General features: G+C 38.7%; 1 protein-coding gene across 1 annotated transcript in view; it reads left to right on the top strand.

Annotated features, from left to right (window-relative positions):
• CFAP43 (cilia and flagella associated protein 43) overlaps positions 1-18,507 on the top strand; it is an 84,621-nt gene that overhangs the window by 61,195 nt on the left and 4,919 nt on the right. The window contains exons 25-35 of the mRNA XM_081104777.1: positions 1,164-1,253; positions 1,793-1,873; positions 2,479-2,604; positions 5,524-5,643; positions 9,620-9,727; positions 11,667-11,753; positions 12,558-12,646; positions 14,168-14,381; positions 15,719-15,831; positions 17,225-17,384; positions 18,139-18,303. Of these exons, the coding sequence (XP_080960903.1) occupies positions 1,164-1,253; positions 1,793-1,873; positions 2,479-2,604; positions 5,524-5,643; positions 9,620-9,727; positions 11,667-11,753; positions 12,558-12,646; positions 14,168-14,381; positions 15,719-15,831; positions 17,225-17,384; positions 18,139-18,303 (1,353 nt within the window). The remainder of the gene's footprint in view (positions 1-1,163; positions 1,254-1,792; positions 1,874-2,478; positions 2,605-5,523; positions 5,644-9,619; positions 9,728-11,666; positions 11,754-12,557; positions 12,647-14,167; positions 14,382-15,718; positions 15,832-17,224; positions 17,385-18,138; positions 18,304-18,507) is intronic.

Raw genomic sequence — 18,507 nt, 5'->3', positions numbered from 1 at the left:
CTGAACCCGAATCTCTAATTCCCAATTCCAGATTTACCTGGGAAGGGGCTCCTTGGCGCAGCTGTGCCCAGTGCCTGTGCCGCAGGAGTTTGGGTTCCATTGTGGGAGGGAGGCTGACAGCGCTCCAGTAATCATGTAGGCCATTAGGGCAGCACGGGTCCCAAAGAAAGGGGGCTTCCTGGACAGCCTTCTTAAAAGGTGTGTGGCACAGAGGCAATGAACAAGAAATGCTTAAAGAGAACAAAGTACAACCACATCTCATTTCTAAAAAGTAAAAAATGCTAGAGAATGCTCCAGAAAACCCCTCGTTCGCATGAAATGATCTAAATTGCTTTGGGACAAAAGGTAACAGTGTCGCTTAGAAGTAATGGCAAACATTTATACGGTCACTGTTCGAAGTACCCTGAATAGATTGAGACTAAGTTATCATTATAAAACCTTATAAAATAGGTACCAATATTACCTCCATTTTACAGAAAAGGAAACAGGCACAGAGAGGTGAAGTAGCTTGACCACACTTACAAAGGTAGTAAGTAACAGAGTTGGGGTTTGAACTCAATCATTATACTTCCGAGTACTTCCTCTTAACCTCTACACTCCACGGTACTTGTTTAAGGAAGTCGGTTCTTCCAGAGCCAGACTCTAGCTTCTGCATTTAGGAGAGTGATCTTATAAACCATTTTGTCCTTCCCTGCTTAATCCCTGCAGTAGCTGCTCTGGATAACACCCACAAGTCTCTTTCTGACGGCCCAACCCTGGGCTTCCTTCACTCCAGCTGCTCTCCCTGCCTCGCTCTCTTCTGGCCACACTTGCATTCTCACAATTCCTTGAATGTCCCAAGCTCCGACCTCTCAGAACCTCTGTCCTGAAGGATTTGGCTTAGATGGCACTTCTTTGGACCCCTTCCCTTCCCATCTAAACCAGGCCCCCTGTTTAATTTCTTTAGTGACAGAGATGGATTTAGAGAGCTAATAGAGAAATAACTATTTTTTTTCAACCTTCTCATTTTAGACCTTATCTTCATTCCAAATATAGGAAATTGGTTGTAAAATCTGGATATACCCTTTATCCCCTTGATATCTTCTAAACTCTTCTTAGTGTGTGGAAGGAAAGTTTAGTTGAATTTTGTAAGAACAGCAGAAAAACACATTTTTTTCTTTCAGATTACAATTCAAAAACATGTTCCTCCTTGGCAAAAAGCCAAAAAAGAATTGTTTGCAGCCCAAAAAATGGAGCAATGGCTTCAGTCACAGGTATGCAGTTTTGCACAGTACCTAAAACCCTCATTCCTTTATGGGTTCCTGTTCCTAATTTGGTTTAATAGTGTTGTTCTTGAACTCTACCATAGAAACATACCAACACACTTGTCATGGTCAGAGTCACTGGAATCTCAGTGGCCCCCTTCCTCTCTCGCCTCCATGCCACTGCTCACCCTTCCCTTCCTAAATGCAGTCATTCTAACATTGAGTGGGAGGCTGCCTGGGGTGCCACTGGAGCAGTGATGGCGAACTTTTTGAGCTCGGCGTGCCAGCATTTTGAAAAACCCTAACTTAACTCTGGTGCCGTGTCACATATAGAAATTTCTTGATATTTGCAACCATAGTAAAACTAAGACTTATGTTTTTGATATTTATTTTATATATTTAAATGCCATTTAACAAAGAAAAATCAACCAAAAAAATGAGTTTGCGCGTCACCTCTGACACGCGTGTCATAGGTTCACCATCACTGCACTAGAGTGTCCAATCTCTGGGTCAGCTACCTGCCCTTGTTGACCCTGGCTCTTTCCCAGGCCAATGACACCAGACATCGAGCCCTGATGGACATGATGGGAGGAGTCCTGGAAGTCAAGAAGGAAGATATTCTGAGAATGGTGAGATTTCCGACATCCTTATCAAAATGGAATTTGGGTGATGAGAACTTTTTACATTTGACCATTTTTGTCTATATGAACCTGAGCTTTAAAATTCTACAGCAACAAGTAAACCACCTCCAGTACCTTATAAACATACCACATCAGACAAATAAGATATTGGGAATCACAGACTTGCCTTTCAAGCTGACAAATAGGGCAAACAAACCAAAACAAGCAACCATAGTGTTTTGGTCTCACGGAAAGCAGGGATGATGCTGCACCTGTTATTCTCCAGAGAAACATTCCCTTTGACACCTGACATAGGTGCCCCTGGAGCTCAGGTGTAGTTCTAGCTATGAGGATATCAACACATACCTCCAAACCTGTCACCTAAGAGTCTGGGTATATCCCAAACTGTCCAACCTCTTTAAGTTACAGAAAAACAGTTGTAACATTTTTTTTCTTATATTTTGGTCCAAGTGTCAGGTTATTATCTTGCCACTGTGAAGAACTATACCGTGTTAAAGGGCCCTTGCTTTGAACTGTAATGGTAACCCTGAACTTGTATTGTACTGCTTCATATAGGTTTGTGCTCCACTACATGCTTTCCTTTCTATCTTCAGGTGATTCCTCAGCCTGCTTTCATGGCAAAACCTGATGCTATATGGACTGAAGAGGAAAGAAAACAATTCAAAGAGTATGAGAAAAAAGTCAGGGAGTTAAATGAAGAAAGAGATAAGTATAGAAAGGTCAGAAGTGCAAATAATTCATATATCCTACCATATCCAGGATTGTTTCAGTATATTTTCAAATTAAGTGTTCTTGATTTTCTCATTGCCGTCAGTAGTTGAAGGATAGTGTTTCAACTGAAATTTTGAAGAGAATTTAGGGAACTAGGTGGATATAAAGTTAAAGAGTTAGAACAATTTAAAACAAGAAGAATGTATTTTAAATTTTTTAAGTGCTTCCTGATTTCAACATTTCCCATGTTATTACAATTCATTTGGTTCTCCAATCATTCTTCAGATGTTTCATGAACACCTATTACAGTATATTCAAGGCACTGCTCTGTATTGTCTACAGCTATTTGAGTTCAGTAATACTCTTGCTTGATTTACTCTCAATCTCAAGGAAAGGACTTGAGGGAAGGACACCATCAGCCCAGCACACACTTTACAGTTCTAATTTGAGATTTTTGCAATGCAGTTCTACTTTTATCTCCTTCCACTGCGAAGAAACATTCCCACATCAAAATTGCTTACAATTATAATGGAGATATAAAAGCTGATGGTATACAACCAAATAAATAATATTTATTCCTCTGTGAAGAAAATAAAATCATACCATCATTTGAGGCAGGACAGTTTGTCAGCTTTACAGTGGCTGTATCTCATGAACAATTTCTTTGAACCTTTTGTTAACCTGTCATTGTTTTTATTCACTGCAGTCCTCTAAGAGTGCCCTGGCATTTTGTCTTAAGATAGTACTTACCTGAAAGCCAAAATGAGTAGTTTTGAATGCAGTAAAGATTGCAAGGAGTTGGGGGATAGGAATAAAGTGTGGTTATTTACTCCGTGGTCCTGCACAGTACGATACTGCACTGCCCACACCCTTACCTCCCTGCTCCCTGGTCATGCTCACTTGGTAAAACCCAGCCTTGACAAAGCCCAGCACTTGGCCTTCTCTGCACTTGCACCTGCAGTAGGTAAAGAAAATAAAAATACTGACTGGTTTCACTCTAATGGCCTTAATCTTTATTAGGTCCTGACACCTGCTCAGCAAAGCTAGTCCATTTCCTTGCTAGCTTAGTCCACATCACCTGGGGAGCTTGTTAAAAATGCAGATTCGGATCCCATCATTCTCAGGAAATGGGAGCGTCTTCAGGATCCTAACAAGCAGCCAGGCAGTGAGCCAACCGCACTTTAAGCACCCAGGTCCTACACTTCACGCGGTCTCTAGCCTCGAACTTCCAGCCTCCATTCCCCTGTCACCTTATGTTCTGTTGCACTTGGAGAAGAGAAGCAATAAAAGATTTCCCTTACTCTTCTGCCACTATGTCTTCCAGCCCCTAAAGTAAATCCCTAGAATCTCCCTGCTTTGCTGTTTCTTATGGAAGAAATGGCCTTGCGTCCACCCAGGCCGGGTCCTCCCCTTGTGCACTAGCACCATCCGGTCTCACCCTGCAGCATGGTTACTCCAGCACTTTGCCTTTCCCCTGCGCCATCAATTTTCCCCTCTCTGCTGGAGTTTTCCTACCAACATACACATGCTGTAATCTTTTACATTGTATACAAAAGGAAAAGGAAAAAGACTTTTTTGAAGGAGACTCTGGAGTTCTTTCTACTATTCTTGTTACTTACTTAAAAATAAAAAGCTAAAAGAAAAGAATTCCTTTGATCCCACTTTCCTGTCAATCCACTACTCAGTGTCTCCTCAAAAAAAACTCCAGAAACAAACTATGATCATTCCTATTTCTCCCTTCTCAATCTTTAAAAAATAAATAAATAAATAAATAAGGAAGGAGGAGGGGAGGGGGACAGATATTGAGCAAGTGATAAAGCAAATGGGGCAGAATATTAACAGCTGATTAAATTAGTTAAAAGTATATGGGAATTCTTTGTACGACTGTAACTTTTCTGTAAATTTGAAGTCATATCAAAACTTAAAAGATACCAAAAAATTTAAAGATAAAAATTGTAGCAACATGTCTAGAATTGATCTGCAGATGTTTTCTTTAAAAATGTAAACTTATAGTTTTTCACTTACCTAGTATTTGCTTAGCTCTATGTCCTGGTGGAATTTTTTTAAAAAGGGGTGGGAACCAGCCGGTATGGCTCAGCAGTTGAGCCCCAATCTTTGACCCTTGCACCAAGAGGTCACTGGTACAATTCCTGGTCAGGGCACATACCTAGGTTGTGGGCTTGATCCCCAGAAGGGGATGTGCAAGAGGCACTTGATCCCTCCATTGACCTCTCCCCGGGCCAGACCCCAAAAGGAGTCATATACAATGCTCTATGCAATACTTTAAACAATAAGATAAAACTTAAAAAAAAAAAGAGGCAGTTGATTGATGTTTCTCATCGATGTTTCTATCTCTCTCCCTCTCTCTCTCTCTCTCTAAAAATCAGTAAAAACATATTTTAAAAAACATAAAAGGAGGTGGGACTTGTTTTTTACCTGATGTTGAACTGCTTAGAAAAATAAAACATACCAAAAAACAAGAAAGATTCTATATTCCCTTCTTATTTCCTTAAAATCTAAACAATTCTATGAAGATATATTCATGGCTTTTACAAAAAATCAAGATTTCTTTTTCCAGGCTGAATGTGTGCCTGGAAATTTCTGTCCTATATAGAGTCAGAATTTTCTGGAAAGATTTGCTGTGATTTGTTTCACTAGGCTTACCACCACCTGCATCATTAGTAATGATCAGTGATTTTTAACTTTCTTTTTTTCAGTAAAATATTTTTCAGCAAAAATCTCAGACTCACAATCTATTAAACAAATCCAGGTACAACATCTCTGATTGAAGGGGGCCGAAGAGCCTAGAACACCACTCAAGACTTGCCTGCCACCTGCCCCTCCCTTGTGGCAAAATGTGAACATCACTTCCTAGGACATTTGATGTCCCTAAACGTTAACTTTGCTGTTGACTTCCTTTCTTTCAGTCCTTAGAAGCAGAATTGAGGAAACTTCAAAACTCAATTCAAGAAAGCACACAGAATTTTGATGAATATTTGAAAAGACTCTTTGAAAGGAGAGTGAAGGCAGAAATGGTTATCAACCAGGTAAATAAAAGATTCCTTACATAACTCTTTTAAAAAGCAGTTTCCAGGTCCTCTCAGTGTTCTTGGGATATTGACCAACATCCTTTCTGGCACCAAGATCCTAGGGCAGCTGTGGGCAAACTACGGCCCGCGGGCTGGATCCGGCCCGTTTGAAATGAATAAAACTGAAAAAAAAAAAAAAAAAAAAAGACTGTACCCTTTTATGTAATGATGTTTACTTTGAATTTATATTAGTTCACACAAACACTCCATCCATGCTTTTGTTCCGGCCCTCCGGTCCAGTTTAAGAACCCACTGTGGCCCTCGAGTCAAAAAGTTTGCCTACCCCTGGTCTAGGGGCTCTGGCCCTGGCTCCCACTCTAGCCTCATCTGTGCCACCCCCCTCCTCACTTGCCACACTCCCTCCTCTGATGCCTTTTGTCCTTCCTCCCAACTCTACTAGTAATATTCTCTGCCAAAGTCTTTGCATCCTGGCCTGTATCTATTTATCTGTCAGGTTCCAGCTTAAAAGCCAATTCCTCAAGCTACGTTAGATCTTCCTATCATATACTTTGTTCTTTTGCTTTGAATCATGTATTTACAACTAAATTTTAATTTCTGTGTGGTTACTTTTTAATGCTCCCAGCACTATCTCCATGAGTCTGTCTTGTTCATCCCTGTATCTCCAATGACTAGCAAAGGGCTGGGTTCATCTTTATGTTAAATAAATGAATAATCCACATGCACAAAAGATCAAGTGAAAAATCTGGCTTAATTTCATTCAGCAGTAAGAATATAAATGAAGCATGCATTGACTAGAGAAGCAAGAAATCAAGAAGTGGAGTCTTTAAATTCTGAGGGAAAATTATGCCTAACATTGGATTTTATACCTTACCAAGCTATCAACTGAGTGTCAGAAAAGTAGAAGAATATTTTGAGAAATGCAAAGTCTCAAAAATTTACATGCACCCACTTTCAGGGAGCTGCTGGAAAATGTGTCTCACCAAAGCAAGGGGACCAACCAAAAAAGATGAGGAGGGTTAAAGGGACCTTGAGGAAGCAATCTGCATCCTTAGCAGCCCAACAGGAATGCTATACCAAAAAGGTTTTATTTAAGAGAGTTTAATGCATGGACTCTTTACAAGGGAAGCAGCAAGGAATGGCGAAACACACCGAGACTAGACACAATGGGAAACCAGTATCACCTCTAAAGAGGCAAGGAGAGGGAGCTGTTACCAGGGCCCAGCAAGACCTGTAGCCATAGGAGAGGTGCCACTCCTCAGCAGACATAGCCATAGATAGAACATAACGACTGGCTGGCAGGAAGGGAGTGTGTGCATATGGCAGTTGGGTGGGGGAAGACTGGAAATGAATATCCCAGCATTAGTCATAAGAGCAGCATTAGTCATAATGGCCAAAGAGTAAAAATAATCGAATGTCCAACAATTGTAAATGGGTAAATAAAATATGGTTTATCCATATAATAGAATGTTATTCAGCAACAAAAGGTAGTGCATGCTACGACATGGATGAACCTTGAAAACATGCTAAGTGAAAGAAGCCATATACCAAGGCCACATATTGAATAATTCCATGTATATGAAATGTCCAGAATAGGCAAATCCATAGAGACAGAAAGTTAATTAGTGGTTGCCTTGGGGCTGAGGCAGGGAGGCCTCTGGAGGGTGAGCAGGGTGGGGTGGAGAGAAATGGGAAATGACTGCTAAAGGATTTATTTTCAGAGTGAGAAATATTCTAAAATTGATTGTGATGATGGTTGTACAACTCTGTGAATATAGTAAAAATCAAAATGGGTTATATACTTAAATAAGTGTATGGACTGGGAAACACATCTTATAAAGCTATTATTTTAAAAAGATATACTTATAACATCTTTCATACAAGAGAATGAGAAAACTATCACAGACTACTAAGTAATATCAAAAGGACTCAGGAACCAACTTTAAAAGCTCCTCTAAATGGAGCAATTTAAGATTCAACAATGGTAAATAATTACAACAAACAGAAACCCATCAAATTTGTTTAAATTTATGAATTTGTGATAATTTTAAAAAGTAAAAAGTGCTAATGGTTCACTTTCAGAAGATAACAACCAATTCATTATCTAAATAAACTGATAAAGAGAAAGCATCAAGTATTTATTCTACCTTTCTATATGTATTACTAGAGGCCTGGTACACAAAAATTTGTACACTCGGGGGTGGGGGGTCCCCTCAGCCCGGCCTGTGCCCTCTCGCAGTCTGGGACCCCTTGGGGGATGTCCACCTGCTGGCTTAGGCCCGCTCCCCCGGGTAATCGGGCCTAAGCTGGCAGTCAGACATCCCTCTGGCAGCCTGGGAGCCCTCGGGGGATGTCCACTTGCCAGCAGAGAGCAGGCCTAAGCTGCAGTTGGACATCCTTAGTGCTGCTGAGGTGGTGAGAGAGACTCCCACCACCACTGCTGTGCTGGCAGCCATCAGCCTGGCTTGTGGCTGAGCAGAGCTCCCCCTGTGGGAGCACACTGACCACCAGGGGGCAGCTACTGCATTGAGCATCTGCCCCCTGGTGGTCAGTGTGTGTCATAGTGACCAGTCATTCCCAGTTGTTCTGCTGTTAGGGTCAATTTGCATATTACCCTTTTATTATATAGGATAATCAAAAGGCAGATAAAGAGAAACCTCTCTTTATAAAATAACTAGAGTCCTGATGCACGAAAATACATGAAAGAGTAGGCCTTCCTTCCCCTGGCTGCCAGCACCTGGCTTCCTCCCTCCAGCCCTGGCTTCATCAGGAGGGACATCCGGGATAATGTCTGGAAGGATGTCTGGTCTAATTAGCATATTACCCTTTTATTATTATAGATTTCAATTAGTAAGTTAAAAAAGGGTATGATAGAATAGAATATTACCATTTTGCAACTCTCAATGGATTAATGGACCTGGGCATTGAGCATTGATAGCTGCTAACATCACAAAAAGAAAAGACAACCTGATATTATACATACGTCTGCTTTTCAAAGAACACAGTATCTCCTACAGTCTTGCTAAAGGGACCAAACATGGGTCTCATCAGACCTCTGATTCAGCTGCCAATTTTCAGGAAATACATGGGATGAAGGACCCTGAAAAATTCACCATAAATATACAACTAGTAAAATGCACACTAGGTGATAACTGCAGACAAACGTAAGGAAAAGAAAGGGATGGAAAGGAATCTGTGGAGTATAAGAAACTTAAAAAACGCCAAAACCGGTTTGGCTCAGTGGATAGAGCGTCGGCTTGCGGACTGAAAGGTCCCAGGTTCGATTCCGGTCAAGGGCATGTACCTGGGTTGTGGGCACATCCCCAGTAGGAGATGTGCAGGAGGCAGCTGATCGATGTTTCTCTCTCATCGATGTTTCTGACTATCTCTCTCCCTTCCTCTCTGTAAAAAATCAATGAAATGTAAAAAAAAAGAAACTTAAAAAATGTTATATTTTTTTAATGGAAAAGTTATACTATTGTACTTGGACAAAGATACTTGGGTAATAAAACTATAAGGAAACACAAGAAAGTGATTACTCTGAGTCAGGACAGTGGTTATGATTGGGGTGGAGGCTATGATGGGACACATGGAAGGGCTTTGGGTAGTGGCAAATTTCTGTTTCATGAACTGGACAGTGACTACAAGGGTGTCTGCCTTTATAATAATTCATTAAACTCCACATTTGTTTGTTACATTTTTTCTGTATATAGGTTTTACCTTACAATGAAAAGATGAAAAGTATAAAACAACTGAGTAGTTATTGTAACAGTTTATATCCCCATTTTCTTTAAAAAAGATTCATCTTTCTTATATGTCATAAACTTGCTTGATGAGTGCCAAGTCTTTGGCCCTAAGTAGAATAATCCTTTATTATTATTATTTTTAAAATCTTTATTGTTGAGAGTATTACAGATGAAAAATTCTTTCTTAAGTAGGACTATTGATCATTCCCCCTTTTTAAATATTCCCACAGGAGGAATTGAAAATAAATAACCTTCTCTTTTCTTTACTGTTGGATGAAGAATTAAGCACCAGAGAAACATTTCTAAACAACTATCTTAAAAAGAAGCAGGAGGAGAAAGTAAGTATAGTATCTGATACCTGAGTACAGCATTTTTTGATAAGACATGCTCCTTTTTTAACAAGAGCACACATGCCTAGACCCTTCCTTCCTTCCATATTCCTACTCAGCTATGTGCATTCCATGGCTCCCTGTCTGGAACTTTGCTCCAGGGTGAGGTGAAAGTTATGATTCTTCATTTGCAATCTTTTAGTCAAAAGAACTATATATCTTTCATGTGACATCTATAATAATAAAAACATAATATGCTAATTAGACTGAACGTCCTTCCAGACAACCTTCCAGACAAAGGAAGGGCTATAAGGGAAGCCTAAGTCCCAGGTGCCAGAGGGAAGCCAGTGCCGGCAGCCAGGGGAAGGCAGGCCTATTCTTGCATGAATTTCGTGCATCGGGCCTCTAGTATGGTTTATAAAATGAGGCCATATAGTTTCATGGTTAAAAAAAAAACACCTGATTTTAATCACTGACTGGCTATGGGGCCTTGGACAAGACATATACTAGTAGCCTTTTAAGCTATTTGCAAGCTCTTCACTAGGGAATGTTGTTCTCTCTGGACCATTTGGCACCCTAAGTTTTACTAATGTAAGAAGTGGGTTAGCTTATAGAATAAAAAGCTGTCGTATTCTGTAAAACCTTATCTAATAAATAGGAGCATGGATAGATGAGTTTCATTAAAGAGACAATGAAAGAAAAATGCTTGTCACATAATTTTCTAAGGATGTCAGCCTTTGGTAATATTAATAAAAGTTAAGTTATGAGCATGGTTGATTTAAAGTACCATATATGACATATGTACTTATTCTTTGCTAAGAGTCTGTTAAGCAGTATATACAAAGCACCTTCTACATACAACCCTACTCATAGCAACCCTGCAGGGTACTGGCATTCCTCACAGATGTGGAGACCATCTCAGAGAGACTGGTAACATGCCTAAGTCACCAACTAGGATGTAATATGGCAGAAACTGGAACTGTGGAAATAAATGAAGACCATCTAAATGAGAATAAGCAGACTGTTCATTCAGAGCTTGGTATAGTAAGGGAACCAGCCATCATCATTTGTGTTTGGCAGACATTCAAAGGCTGGCAGAGGGATGGGAAAACTTTATAATGAAAAAAAGAGAGGGCTTCAGATGCCCTCTATTCTGATGTTATTGGCACGAGGAAGTGGGGTGGGGGAGAGAGGAAGTTATTTAGAAATTCAGCAACCTATGTGATTGGTTTGGGGAGAATATTGGCTTTCTCTGGTTGGTCCTAAGTTAGAGATGGTGGCAAATATTTTAAAAGATGAAAGTTATTTTTCAAGTCTTGACAGTTTGGGGCCAATTGCTGTAGAGGTTAGGGATAAGAGTTCTATTTTTATATTTGTTCTGGCCATTGTCCTTTTATATATTCAGTCTCCCAGAACCCAGCTCCAGGAGACTCCCAAGCCTGTGAGATTTTATCATCCATATTGCCCTGCCGAGAATGTAGCATGCTCTGTAGTCACTTCCACACTCGCATACAGAGCTAGCTATACTCAGAAACAGGTGATTAGATGTTTGTTTCTTTAAAGTCTCCAGTTGGTTTAGTTTTTCTATAAATGTTATCTGCAGCCCAACTGGTGTGGCTCAGTGGTTGAGCATTGACCTATGAACCAGGAGGTCGAGGTGAGATTCCCAGTCAGGACACATGCCTGGGTTGCAGGCTCGATCCCCAATAGGAGGCAGCCAATCAATTATTTTGTCTTATCATTGATGTTTCTATCTTTCTCTCCCTCTCCCTTCCTCTCTCTGAAATCAATAAAAACATGTATTTTTTTAAAATGTTATCTGCAATGGATACATCACTGACACATTTATCTTGTACTAGAAATTCCTTGTTCTTTTTAGTACCTCAAATATTTGTGTTTATTCTGAAAAATATTCAGTTACAACTGGCTATTCCCACTGTTATTATAGAGCCAGACTGCAGAGGCCATCCAGAAAGCTAAAGATGACCTTGATTTGTACAAGGAGCACTATGACAACTTACTGGCAGAAGACAAGGTGAGAGCCGTAGTCTTACCCACTTACCAATGCAGTAGAGTTGCTGCTGCCTGGACTTAAGGGAAGATTAAGAGAATTGCAATTTAATTTCCTCATAGATTCTTCTCCTACTAAAATTCTCAATTATGAGTTAATTCCATTCTATACCTTTGTATATTTCTGAAAATCACTGTGTAAAATAAATGTGTGTAAACATCTCTGGTTTAAGCTTTCTCTTGCACAAAAATGAGAGAGATCATCCAGATTTTGGAGCTTTTCAAATTTCAGGTTGCAGGCCCCATTAGTTGGTTATGATATCAATTTGGTAGACTATGATCAGCAGTTTTTTAATGGAAAATAATGGAATAGAAAAGTAAATAAAGAAGGATGGAGTAGCCCTTTCTAGTGTTCTTTAATGGTAGGCCCAAGGACCGAAGGGTAGTGGGTTCGCTGCCTGGCCCCAGTTGGGGCACATGTGGGAGGCAATGAGTCAATTAAAGAAAAAAGAAGAAGAATGGAATAGGAATGGAATGAAATTGAATGAAATGGAATGGAATAGATTTTGCATGTTTTATGGGTAAATATTTTGTAAAACTTCAGTTCTAAGACCTCTTATATGAAATAATATTTTTAATTCACTAATGTGCTTCCTATTAAAAATCTTTGAGAAGTCCTTGTACAGTGAGTGGTCACTCCCTAACAAGTCTTCTTTATAAACCAAGTTTTCATGGCTTTTAAAAATCAAAGTGATAATAACCCTATATTGGCAACAAATAAAATGTTTCTGAAACAATTGCAATCCTGCAATGATCTGTTTGTGCTTAGGTTATGGATCGCAGCTTTAAAAAGGAATTTTCTGAAATCCCCAGTTATCAGGTGGATATGCTCTACAAACTCTTTAAACGCCGACCAAGGTTTGTATCTCCTTTGCTATCATGTATCTGAGGAAAAGTCTCTAAATAAATAGGAATGTTATCAGGTTTCAGCTTTTCTCACAATTAGATGGAAATATTCAGTCTAACATCTTTTATGTGAAAATGTTCAAGTGTCTTGATATAATTCAGTTTTTTTAAAGATTATTCTTATATCTTAAGGTTAGTAATGAAGAATAATCATTTCTTTTCATTATGTAAAAATAGTTACCTAGGTAAGCAAAGAGTCCCTTGTGGTATGAATTGGAACTACATGTAAAAGGCTTCCAGGACAAAATAAGTTTGGGGGAAACCTTGGGTTAAAAAAACAGAAAAGTTAAACAGTTTTCTTTACAAGAACTTCTCAGAACTTGTTTTTGGCCTTTGGGTCTCCCAATACAAAAAATGGAGTAAGCAGTGTGTTCCGAACTTATTTTACCACAAATCACTTTTTCTCAGAGCATCTCATGTGATTGTGTTTAAGACAAAGTTCGAAAAATGCCAGTACAAATTCTTGAATATAACCATTATCAAAAGAGTTTTAAAATATTTGATTTTTATACTGAGAGTATCATTAGAATTACTGTCCTGCATATTTCCAATTTTTTATAAATTCATATTTCCATAATTTTCAAATGTAATCTAGAAATCAGGAGTTTGTCACAAAGATATAGGCTCATTTGTGTATGAGATACAAACTCGTTCTCTCACCTTTGATGGGTTACATGCAACCTGAAGAACTCAATTTAGAACATGCTTCATATCTTGATTTCCCTATTTTTCAAGTAATGAGTTATAATTAGCCTTGTGAAGAAAGTATTCTGTTCCTCATCTAGAGAAACAGAATAACAATATTCACGTCATGGTGTATTGTAAAGCATTTGATAGTGAACTCCCTTCCCAGCCACAGCCCAGGGAAACAAAACTAATCTATTAGTGCAGATGAAAGAGGCTCTTCTCGAGTTGTGTACATATCGGAACATAGTCTAAGCTACTCACCTGCACAAGGATACCTGCAGAGGACGTGGCACAGAACAAGGGAACACCCGCCCTTCTCTTGGGCCTTCACCTGCCAGCTTAAAATACCAAGAAGGATGTACTTTTTCAATTCTTATATTTTCATATTTCTGGTTATGAACTTTCCTTTACTGCTTAAAGACCATTTAACATTTCTTGTAAAGTTGGTTCACTGATAACTAACTCCTGTGGATTTTGCTTGTCCCAGCCACTCTTGATCTCTCCTTCAAGAAGGGAGACCATTTGTAATCCAGGTAATTTGCCAGTGATGACAACAGTTAGGGAGCATCTATAGTTTAGCCAAGGTCATGTCTGGGATCCAGAGAATATGGAAACAGATCAAAGAGGGTGCTTTTCTCTTTGGAATAATCTGACTACAAGTGCCAAAGGCAAGTGTCATGCAATGTCATACCTATGCTAAGGATCATATTATTTAACATTGATTTTCTTTTTTTTTTGGATGTGTGAGAATGTGGAAGGTTGATGGGCTTTTATTGATAATACCAGGATTCACAAACCGAAAACACACTCAGAGATGGCCAGTCTTGTGCCTTTTGGAGAACGACCAGGATCTGGGAAATTGAATAAAGATGCCTTTGCTCAGTTAATGAAAGCCATGGATGACTTGGACAATACTAATAACATGCCAGAAGGCTTGGACCCCTCGGTCTGGAATCATTTCTGTGTGACCAGACGAATGAAAGTGGAAAATGAACAAAAAGTATATAACTTTTCAATTTCCTTTCATTTAGTGCACTAATATAAGATACATAGTTTATGGTGGTCAGTACTCCCAGAAAATCTAATTGTTTAGGTTTTCTTGCTAGGGTAGTAGTAGTAATACTAATAAGAATAATAATGAAATAAAATATTCACCATAGTGTTACTGAGGGCTAAGTATAGGCCTATACCTGTGTAGACCCACACTGTCCAAAATGGTGGTCACTCACTCCATGTAGTTATTGTTTACCTGAAATAAATATGGCTAGTCCTAATTGAGACATGCTGTACGTAGAAAATACACACAGATTTAGAAAACTTAAAATAATTAAAGAAATAATAGTAAATGTCTCAATATTTTTATATTTATTACAGGTTGAAATGTTAATATTTTGGATATATTGTGTTAAATAAAATATATTAGTAAAATTAATTTTACCTGTTTAATTGCACCTTTTATAATGTGGCTACTACGAAATTTAAAATTACATTTGTGGCTTGCATTTATGGCTGATATTATCTCTCTCTTGGATACCACAGTTACAGACATAACTTCCCTTCACCTCTCTGCCTTGATCTTGAGTAGTCCTTACTTCTTTTTTGCATAGATTAGAATTATATTCCACCAGAAACAACTTTATAGTTTTGCTAGAATATTTTTTTAAATGTAACCCAGCCAGTGTGGCTCAGTGATTGAGCTCTGACCTATTAACCAGGAGGCCATGGTTCCATTCCCAGTCAGGGCATGTGCCTGTGTTGCGGGCTCGATCCCCAGTTTGCAGCATGCAGGAGGCAGCCTATCAATGATGATCTCTCATCATTGATGTTTCTCTCTCTCCCTCTCCCTTCCTCTCTGAAGTCAATAAAATATAAAATTTAGCAAAGGGTAAAAAGTTGAGAATGTGTTTAATTGGAAAGAGAATCCTTCCTCTTGTTGCTTCTTGACCACCTCCTTCCTCCCCTCCCCCCAAATTCCCTAAATTCAGTGCCACAGATTGGCCTATTTTTATAAAGTATCTATGATTTTATCATTTTACCTAAGGTGATGAGAACAAATGTTAAAATAAGATATAAGAAAAATTCTATTGCTTGCGTATTTGATTTTCAGCAAGAGTAATATTTTCAAATTATTCATGGGATATACCATATAAGTTCTAGAAATCTTGTATTATTTATGGCCGGGATTTAAATTTTTATTAATCTCTTAGAAAGATGGATTTGTTAAGGTTTTGTAACAAAGTTAACAGATGTATGTTTTCTAAAATTCTTTAAATTTTTGTTTGCTTTTATTTCTAAAGCTCCATATGTTCTGAGATGTTTGTGGCTTGGTTTCTTCAGGTAAAGCAGAAAGCAGCTGGTTTAGTGGAAATGATGGCTTTCCTCCGGAAGAGAATTGATGAGGATGAGAAGGTGCAAGAGGAAATTGAAAAAGTGTCCCACGAACTCATTCTGTAAATCCAACCTTTCATTCATGTTCATTTATTCAAAGTCTAACCTAGGGCTAAATTAGCTTCTGTTATTCTGGGGGAAGAATGCCTACTCACTGGCTTACAGCTGGCAGAGACTTATATATCTCCTTGAGCTTCAGAATTTCTCTTTGAAAAAGTGCATTTTGTTACATAACACCTTATTTCAGAATGGAAGTTGCCTACATGTTCCATTACTATTATAACAAACTAGAGGCCCGGTACACAAAAATTTGTGCATTGGGGGGTGGGGGGAGGGTGTCCCTCAGCCTGGCCTGCACCCGCTCACAGTTTGGGACCCCTCGGCGGATGTCCACATGCCAGCTTAGGCCCACTCCGGGGAGATCGAGCCTAAGTTGGCAGTCAGACATCCCTCTGGCAGCCCGGGAGCCCTCAGGGGATGTCCAACTGACAGGCTTAGAGCTGCTGAGGAGGCAGGAGAGACTCCACCGCCACCGCTGTGCTCACAGCCCTCAGCCCAGCTTGTGGCTGAGCGGAGCTCCTCCTGTGGGAGCACACTGACCACCAGGGGGCAGCTCCTGCATTGAGCATCTTCCCCCTGGTGGTCAGTGCACGTCATAGCAGCCGGTCATTCCTGGTTGTTCTGCCCATAGGGTCAATTTGCATATTACCCTTTTATTATACAGGATAGGTAACTTTTGGAAAAAATTTAGTATTTTTTCATCTCCTTCTACACAAAGAAATTTGTTTTTGTAACAAAGAATTTGTTTTTGCTGATCAGTAAGTTTGGGCTCAAGCCACACAAACAACTGTGTGGAAAATTAATTAGTTATTTAAGAATTTTCCATCTAGTCACCTAACCAGCTAATATCTTTTTCTTTAGGGGAACTTGTTGTATTTTGCTGAGTGATAGGGCTACAGCTTTGTCCTTACTTTACTTTTGGCTATATTTACAGCCATATTGACATGTCATTTTAAGATCTAGGTTATAAAGAGAAATATGAGTTACCTAGAAATAGATTTGATAAGTAGCAGATAAATTAAACATTCTTAATATATCATCAGAAGTTAATACATAATCAAAACATCAATAGATTTATTATTTGGTAGCATCTCTATTTTTGTCAACTTATGATCACAATTATATTAATGTTTTATAATCATAAAGTGAAACTTTATGAATATGTTTCTGTCCCTACCATTTTTTGAGCCTCCCAAGAGTGATTTATATCAATAAGAAGAGGTATCCTGGAGACCTCTGGGAAAGCTCATTATTGGGAACATATTTTCCACATTAATTTCCAGCATGTTTTCCTTCAGCTGAAGGACATTTAAATTTGGATATTGCCCGATAATAGGTGAAATTTGAAATATAAATCCATTATAACTACTTACTTTGAAATCTTTTTAAACTTAGATTACAGGAAGAGAAAGTGAAATTCCAGTTGAATTTGACCATCCAAATTCTCCTTAAACAAGGACAAGTAGAACTGGAGAATTTCCAGTTATTGCTGGAGTATCCTGATGCCATTCTCATCAACAAGACCATAATTGAAGACCTGAATGCCGTGATTAGGGTAATTATTATTTTTTAAAGAGAAAACAGCCAAAACCAGTTTAGCTCAGTGGATAGAGTGTCAGCCTGCAGACTGAAAGGTCCCAGTTTCGATTCCGGTCAAGGGCATGTACCTTGGTTGCGGGCACATCCCCAGTGGGAGGTGTGCAGGAGGCAGCTGTTCGATGTTTCTCTCTCATCGATGTTGCTAACTCTCTCCCTTCCTCTCTGTAAAATATTAATAAAATATGTTTTTTTTTAAAAAAGAGAAAACAACAACATATTACCTACTGTATTAAATATTTCTTATTCCTCCATTTTTATGACAAATATGTTTATTTTCTCTAGCTTACAGAGTTTTTGACATGATACATACTACATTTTTTTAAAAAATCTTTGTTCCGCTCAATGTAATGTGTCTGCCTTTGAGACTTTCTCTTAATCTTTATTTTCAACAGTTTATCTATTGCATCAGGAAGCAGGGCAGAGAGCCAGGCTACAAATGCATACAGATTGGAGGATTGGTGATTGGTCTGTCTAAGCATTGACATATAAATTGGCTATACCATTCAAATTTATCCTCTGTTTAATAACCATGCTTTATAGTCGTCAGATTTTTCCCAAGAAGTAATTTTTTAGTATTTGCTATATTTTTAAACAGACACAATTATTTCTGTGATCCATGTTTTCCAATTATAGAATACTGCTTCAAATATTCTCTATTCTTTGTGCAAAATCATATTATATGAACATCAGAACATACCTTTTTTTTTAAGACTCAAGGGCATAAGAAAGTTGCTAGCATGATGGAAAGTAAAGATATCCACAAAGGAATATTTCAGATTGAGTGGGAACATAAGAAAATGGAGATGGAAATGGAAGATCTAAATCAGAGGGCTTGGGATATTCAGATGCTGTTTTTTTCAAGAGAACGTCAGAAGGTAAGTTCTCCCTGCCCCACTATATAATTTTAATTTCATTCAACTAGTACTTAATTAGAAGCCTCAGTGATATCAAGCATATTCGAAGCCAGAAGTATTTCATAGTTTGTCTACAAAATCTGTCTTTTCTTTCTAGTAATTTATATTTACTGCCTTGGGTTCTTTGTGATCCATTCTGTTGTATAGCTCTATCTTGCAGTTCAC

The sequence above is a fragment of the Myotis nattereri genome, assembly GCF_964212035.1.
Source record: "Myotis nattereri genome assembly, chromosome: 13".
NCBI lineage: Eukaryota > Metazoa > Chordata > Mammalia > Chiroptera > Vespertilionidae > Myotis > Myotis nattereri.
Note: the sequence above shows the minus strand (reverse complement) of the source record. Positions and strands in the feature narration are given on the sequence as shown.